This window comes from Microchirus variegatus (assembly GCF_963457635.1).
Source record: "Microchirus variegatus genome assembly, chromosome: 16".
NCBI lineage: Eukaryota > Metazoa > Chordata > Actinopteri > Pleuronectiformes > Soleidae > Microchirus > Microchirus variegatus.
The window spans coordinates 23305977-23314243 of record NC_139817.1 but is presented as its reverse complement, the minus strand read 5'-3'; the positions used below and the strand labels follow the sequence as shown (position 1 = coordinate 23314243).

At 40.6% G+C, this 8267-nt stretch overlaps 1 protein-coding gene across 1 annotated transcript; it reads left to right on the top strand.

The window, feature by feature from the left end:
• Positions 1–1473: 1473 nt before the first annotated feature.
• atad1a (ATPase family AAA domain containing 1a) lies at positions 1474–7948 on the top strand (the record flags this gene model as incomplete). Its single annotated transcript, XM_083903044.1, has 10 exons — positions 1474–1548; positions 2878–3078; positions 4015–4113; positions 4255–4375; positions 4808–5008; positions 5234–5340; positions 6862–6951; positions 7211–7261; positions 7392–7564; positions 7819–7948. The coding sequence occupies exons 2-10, from the start codon at positions 2905–2907 to the stop codon at positions 7946–7948; spliced, it is 1146 nt and encodes a 381-aa protein (XP_083759170.1). The 5' UTR covers positions 1474–1548; positions 2878–2904.
• Between the last annotated feature and the right edge of the window lie 319 nt (positions 7949–8267).

The following is an 8267-nucleotide window of genomic DNA, read 5'->3' as shown; positions in this document are numbered from 1 at the left end:
CCTTTGGCCCACATTTGATGAATTGCTTGTCGGAGAAGCCAATTGGTTACAGCCTTATCTTTGAGGCTGCAGTTAGACTGAATTATCCACGATCAGACACCACTGGAAATCAGTGAAAAACCAAAAACAGAGTATGGCCTCTGATTTATAGGCATCTCTGACTGGAGTACATTTGCATGTCGCCTACCTCAGGACATGTTTGGGTGTTTTGTGTCTAATCACATCAAGATCACATGTCTCAACACATCCAGACATTTGCAGTGAGATACTTCATTTTCAGTCTGCTTTTGGTAAATATGAAAACATATAAGGGAATGTGTATTTGGTTGATTATTTCTATGTCGAGTATGTGGGTTGTGCCCATGAAAAAACTTGCCAGATCTTCTCTGCTAATGCCACACAGGGAAGTAAACAGGCTTTCGAACAGTGTAAGATTTAGTGCCAAAAAGCACTGTTAATACAAAGGAACAATTGACCAAACACACGTCCTTACTTTTTGTGCCATGTTTATTTATTTTAACCTTAGATAGTTGTATGTTATATTAGATAATAGCAGTAACAGAAGTTGCAGACACATATTATGTTGTTGTTTAAATAAATAGGCCTTAAGGGGACACTGTGTAGTATTTATGGGTTTATATGACCCAAAATCCACTTTTGTATACATATTATGTGCTCCTGCATTGTCTAGTCGCTGTATAATATTTTTCTTTGTTTCATACCGTAGCGCTCAGGGAAGGGAGGGGGTGAGCAGATGAGCAGTTCTTTGTTGTAAATTTCAGCCTCTCCTCTAGATGGCACTTTAAACTACTTACTTCACCTTTAAACTGTGAGCCTACCAACAACAACATATACCATATCTTTAAGATTTAGTGGTTTAGTTGGAAAATTGTTAACACAGGTAAAAGAAAATGTACTATTGTCTAACAAACGAACCAAAAAAAACAACTAATTTTAAAGGTGCCATATGTAAGAATGTGGCCAAAAAAGGTTACTACATTCAAATTCAAAATACCGAGGTCATTTAGGTTTTCGTTTTCTGACGTGACTGGCAACCCATGGTTGTTCGGCAGCTGAGACTCTACGGACTGCAATGATTGGTAGACGGCGGTAGGTGGCGCCACATGCCAAAACATGATTTCAAAACTTTTAATAAAGATTTATTACATAATGCACCTTTAATCAGAAGAGAACTTTAACTTTCCCAATCCAACTTACAGATGTATCTGAATTTATCTGTTAAAGAGAAAACATGCAGTGTGTGACAGTTTTCTGGGCTTCGTTGATGAGGTCAGAAAATCCACTGTGTCCCCGTGTACCTAATAAAGTGACTGTGTGTATTGTAGCTGCTGTCCGTGGTTCTGATGTGTGATGTCATCTGTGTGTAAACTCTGCCATCGTGTGGCGACTCGAAAATCACAGGAGCTCCAATAAAACAACACCCCGCACTGACTTTTGTTCCTACCCGAGAGACAAAACGTGGTGCACCGCCGATGCTAATGTTTTACAGGATCGCTCGCTTCTTCGCTGCTGTAGCATCTCACTGCGGTAAGTAAATACGAATGAAACGATGAGTGTTTTGTCTCGTCGTTGTCGTGTATATTTACCGGCACACGGAGCAGAAATGATATGATTATAGCCCTCGTTTGTGTCTGAAAATGACAGTGACAGTTGAGTGCTTGCTAGTTGCAGTTGTATGAGCGTTAGCTTGCCTGGAGATGCTGACAAAATGCTGGAAAAAATGCTGTGTATCTTTTGTCATAGTCGCGTTCTTGATGATAAAATAAAGGCTAAGCTAGTGTGAGTAGCACATGTTAACTGACAGACAGGTTAGCTTTTAAATAAGTTCGCAATTTTGTACGTATTCACCAAATCTATGTATTAATACCTTTTAAATAAGTTGTGCTGTAGTCGTGCACATACATTATGTGTAGGTTCACGTTTAAATATACAAAGCAACACGTGTTTAAATTGAGAACTATGGTATTGTACTATAGTTCTGGTGACTTGCATGTTAGCCCTTTTATGCTTTATTTGCTTCATTGTATTGTCTTCTTGTTTTTTTCCCTCCTATGTTTCTTTTTTGCAATTTGTTGTTGTTGTTGTTGTTGTTGTTTTAGTAAGGAATGTCCGTGTCCATCCATTATTTGTAGATGGATACCCCCTCATTCTTTTATCAGTTAATTAATGGAGATCATCATTTCCATCATATACTGGTACCTGGAAGATGAGGACACTTAAAGAGAGAGAGGAAAGGAAGGAAAGACCCAATCTAGGAAGAGAAAGAACGAGGTTAATGACATAATGAAGTCATATTCATACCCTGAGTGTGAGAGAGTGAGTGTGTGTGCAGTCTAGGTCTATAGCAGCATAACTAAGAGATGATCCATGTTTATCTGAGCCAGTTCTAACTATAAGCTTATCAAAAAAGAAAGTTTTCAGTCTAACTTTAAATACAGAGAGAGGGTTCGCGTCCACAGCCACAGTTCAGTTCTCTCTGTCTCAGTTCGAACAAATCAGTTCATGAAGTGATCCCAGTCAGTTCGTTCACACAAATGATTCGTTCGAAAGAATCAAAATCAGCTTCCTATATCAGCCATCAACACGTTTTAAGATCAGCATCAGCCATATAAGTCAAGTGAGGTCAATTTTATTCATATCGCCCAGCATCACAATTTCAATTTGCCTCAAAGGGCTTTTTACAGTCTGTACAGCAGGTGACACCCTCTGTCCTTTTGCCCTCACATAGAAAAACCCATATCTGTCTGACTCTATGTAAATGTGGTGTGGAAAGCTCTGGTAAAATGTGGCCTCACAGCACATATTTCCAATATGAACCTAACCTCTCATTCCTTTGTTTCCCACTTGTTTATCCAGCCAATGGTCTGACATAAGCCGTCAGAGATGCTGTTGAAAGATCTTCCCAGAGAGGCCCTGATGCGGCCGTTGTCCCGGAATGAAGTGGTGGGTATGTTGGTGAGGTTGACCATCTTTGGTGCTGCCACATACTACAGCATCAAATGGGTTGTTGACGCCATGGATCCTACTGCCAAACAGAAAAACCAGGCCAAGAAAAGGGTTTGTAGGACTGAAAGCTCATAATCAAATCATCAAATTGTTAAAGCTGTAGTGCGTAACTCACTCTCACGCCCTTTATCCTGCACATGAGGGTCACAAGGGGCTACAGCCATTTTCAGCCGACATAGAACAAAAGGTGGAGTGCACCATGGACAGGTTGCCAGCCCCTTTGTGGACCAACATACAGTGAGGAAACAATGCTACTCACTGCCCCGCCGTGTAGCCTGTGTAAAAACACATACAAATGTCCCTTCTATTCAAGCCATTGTCAAATCAGTACACATAATGCTGATTAAGCTCCACATGACTCGATTCAGACCTTTTGTTGCCTGGCAACACTTCCCACGCTGCACAGTGGACGTGTCAATACAGATGGAGGCAACAGCAAGATTGCGTTAGTAAAGCCAGACAGCGGAGAGTCGCTTTTTTTCCCTTTTTCTTTGCCCCTCATTTTAATTATCGCTGTTCTGATGGTCAATAATGGACATTACAGCTATGTTTTTTAGCCTAAAATGAAGTAGTACACTGTAGAATAATTTACACTCCCGCATTGCTGCTGCTGCTGTGTAAAAAAAAAAAAAAAAAAAGTCGACAAAAAATTCGACATGTGGACCTCGACGATCGACTCTAAAAATGTGTGATATTCCCATCCCTAGTAAACACACAAATGCTCCCTCATTCAGGTCTGATAGTATTGTTTTACAGAGCCCATTGTCAGATGAAGGCTGCAGCATAAACAAATAATACTACATTTGTTTTTACAAAGACCGAACAGCATTTAGTTTTTTTAAAAGCACCAAAAGTTACGCACTGCAGCTTTAAATGCTAAAGGTCATTGTGGAGATTACTGTTACTTTTTGCTGTAGTTGGATGCAGTCGATGTAACAGACACTCTTATCTGCCATCTCTGTCTGCATCTGTGTCTAATCTCTTCAGGCAGAACAGCTGATGAAGAGGATTGGCGTCGAGGGGATCAAACTAACAGAGTATGAAATGAATATTGCATCTCACCTTGTTGATCCACAAACTATGAAGGTAACAGTTATAATCCACAATTCGTGACAGTAAGATTATCAACATAAAATACATAATAATACATAAAATTCCCCGGTTTCTGTGACGGCACCGAGACGAGCACTCAGACAGAATTTCTCACAGTCCTCTGTTTTACTCCAGGTGTCTTGGAGAGATATAGCAGGTCTGGACGAGGTTATCAATGAACTGCAGGACACGGTGATCCTTCCCTTTCAGAAAAGACATCTTTTAACTGCATCCAAACTCTTTCAGCCTCCTCGAGGTACCGCCGCACAACTGCTATTTTGTCAATGTTACACACAACTTTGAAAGGTACAGCGTTTGATACATTTAAGAATAAAACAGGACACGTTTTTTCTGTACAGTACTTTCAGTGATGTGATATACGATGCGATAATTACATTTAATATGTTTTGTGATCTGTAGCACAGTAATTAACACTTAATTAAATAGAAGCACAAAGAACAGAAACACATTCCTACAGCGTGCAATCATGCAATTATATGCCTACATCTATTTTTAAACTCATGTCATGTAAAGGCTATAATTTAACTATTTAGATTAGTTATGCTGCACCAAACTCTCCATGTGTTCATATGGTAAAGATTACACAGACGATTTAAAAGGAGTTTGAACAACATCGTAACAGGAGGTTGAAAGAAATAATGAAAAACACGTCATTTTGTACTCACAGGTGTTTTATTATTTGGACCTCCGGGATGTGGGAAGACCATGATCGCCAAGGCAACAGCCAAAGCCTCGGGGTGCAAGTTCATTAACCTTCAGGCATCCACTCTGACAGACATGTGGTACGGAGAATCACAGAAGCTCACGGCTGCTGTGTTTTCTTTGGCTGTCAAAATCCATCCCTGTATCATCTTTATTGATGAAATTGGTGAGCGAATCTGAACCGGGTGATTACACCGTCGGATGTGATTTATCCTTATTATTTACTCGTGTACAATGTATTAGTGTACAATAACACAACGTTGTTCTGTTGTCATCCCTGTGGAACACCACACGCTGATTTCAGCCTCTTGATCTCAGGCTGTGATGATGGGTTTTGGACTAAACTCTGTTTCCATGCCTTGATTTCCCTTTTTTTTTTCTTGTGTGTCAGAGTCATTTCTAAGGAATCGTTCCAGCCTCGACCACGAGGCCACAGCCATGATGAAGGCACAATTCATGAGCCTGTGGGATGGTCTGGACACGTCCGCTACCACCCAGGTAACACACCCACATCACTGTCCTGTTGTGTTAGATATACCCTCTAGACCAGGGCTCTCAAACTCAAATAACTTGGGGGGCCAATGAGCATTTAGGGGACCAAATATCTCTCTTAATATTAGGAAAATATCTATATTCTATATTGTATATTCTATATATGTTTGTAAGGAAACATGATATTAAGTGGCGGGCTGCAAATAATTGATTATAGTGCAGCATGTGGCCCACGAGCCACGAGTTTGAGACCTCGGCTCTATTCTGAGTTTTTATTTTTATTTATTTTTTAAACCCGTTTGTGTAACATTTAAATATGAATAAATGTCCACTACATTAACCCACCACTACTTGGGAGGTGTGACGGTAGAATCACACAGAACTTACAGAGTTCTGTAGAATCAAAAGTCTCTCTTGCTCTCTGTACATTTTGTGATTGAAGAAAGCTACGTCCTGGAGACTGCTATGTTTTAGTAATTACTGAAATGAATAGGGCTGTAACGATATGCATATCGAAATCGCGACACTCGGAGCCACGAACCTGTCTCGTGGCGTGAGAAAACAGAATTGCGAAACGCCCTTTCTAACTCCCAGTTATTTTCCAGTCAGCCACATGATATGAGCTGATAGTGCTACCACACTTATTTTTATTAGAGGTGTCAAGTTATCGCGTTAATTGTGATTATTTAATTACAGTCATCATTAACACGTTATGTTTTTTAATCACGTTAATCTCTTCTTTACTGATGTCCTCAGTACCGGGGGCAGCGTCAGACGCAGCGACAAAAGCGTGATAAAACCATGTCTAAGTTTAACAAACACAGACGTGCTGCATACCCACAGAAAGGTCAGAAACTCAGCTAAAAGCTCATATAAACCATTCTTATGTTCACCAAACAGTTAAAACACCGATGGATCAAACCAGCAGGAGGTTAAAAAAAAACGTTACAGCGCACTCATTGAAAAGCGACACCGCAGATTTTTATCACTCTAGGAACAAGATTCACGGATCCAGCCCCAAAATAAGAGCAAAACAACAACTGACTTTCAAGAAATACAAGCGGAAATGTTGTCTTACCTTTGCTGTTTATCAAAACAAGTTATTTCCACTGGAACAAAACTGCTTCTCATGAAGAACTACACTTCCCAGCATGCTTTGGGGACAAATCCCAGTCTGATTGATCATTTACTTTGTAATTTTCAACAGTATTGCTTTGTTACAGAAAAGAGAGAATTTTTTGGTTATTTATTTATGTTCAAATCTGTTCACAGTGTTCCAAGATATTTGTTATTAAATAACATTAACATTAAGTTGTTCTATAAGTAAATGTATTTATATTTAAAAAGAAATTGTGGAATGTATCAAATCATTGTGAGTTTGTGTGTCGTTACAGCCCTAGTAATGAAGCTTTAACAAATGTTGCTGTAGTGCTCATGTAAAGAAGTGAGGCATCACAGCTGTTCCAAATTGTGCCAAGTGTTTTAATTTAGCCTAATAGCTTAATGTAGTAATGGTTCTGATTGTAGGTGATGGTGATGGGAGCTACTAACAGGCCACAGGACGTGGACCCGGCCATACTGCGCAGGATGCCCACCACTTTTCATGTTGGCCTCCCCGTAAGTTTCAATCACCAGCACAACTGTCACCTCTGTAAACCAACATTGTCAAACACAACTTGTATACAGTATGTTTGTATGATATCATTTTGAGTTGTGTACTTGCAATAGCCATTACATAAGTAATGTACAATAAGTTCAGGCAGAAGTCTGTTAACGGGTGGTGACTTGCTTATTGAGAGGTTGTACTTTTTTTGGGGGATTTTCTGAAAACTATTCTGCCTTTTTCTTCACAAGAACTTCTGTCCCGTCTTTGCAGAACACGAGACAAAGGCAGGAAATCCTCAGGCTGATCTTAGCAGGAGAAAATGTAAGATGCAATTTATGTTCGTCCTAATCCGAACAAATGATTCTATTCACAGCTTTTCCTTTGCCGTTCTCTGACACACACATTACACATTAGCAATCCATCCATCCATCCATTGACTTTTTCTGTACAGTTGAGCAACGCCATCAACCTGAAAGAGATCGCTGAAAGGACAGAAGGTTACTCCGGCAGCGACCTGCGGGAGCTTTGCCGCGACGCCGCCATGTACAGAGTGAGGGACTATGTTCGCAAGGAGCAGATGAGGCAGATCGCTCAGCAGCTGCAGGACTGTGAGGAGGAAGAAAGGTATGAGTCATCATCTGGCACCCACACCATTGTGTAGCCCTTATGTCGACTGACATTTCTTTATTTAACTACAGTACGACCCTGAACTGTGTGAGGTCAGACCAGCAGGACTTTTTTTTTGACTAATTGGTATAACCCAGCAGCAGATTTATTCAAGTATAAGAGTATAACAGCATGTAGTATGGAATCACTGTTGTCTTATTTTTACATTGCACCTGTTCACGACCTCTGTCATCTGGTGTTGTTTGGTCCAGGCCTGTGGACGAAGAGCGTTTGCGTCCAGTCACTCAATTGGACCTTCTCTTCGGCCTGGACAAGATGAAGGAATCCAAGAGAGCCACAGCCTTCATGTTACCCAGTGCTCCAGAGGTTCCTCTGGACTAAACACCAGCACGTGGGAAGTGGAAATGTTTTCTTCTCACTTTTGTCCTCGGTGAGTTCCAGCAGCTCACCAAGCACAGACTGAGGTGAAGTCTGGCGAGACGGCATCGTTTTTTTTCCCTTGAACTTGCTTCAAATGTTCATTTTCAGCACAACCTCACTTCACAATCTCCTCCTTACACACCAGTGACTGCTCCAGTGGAGCAATGTACTGTCGATGTCTTTCTTCAGAGCACGAGCAAAGTTTTGTTTTGAAGAGGACGAGGGATTTGTTGTTTCATTGCATTTATCAAACTCGTGACTCATTCAGAGTTTGGACTCT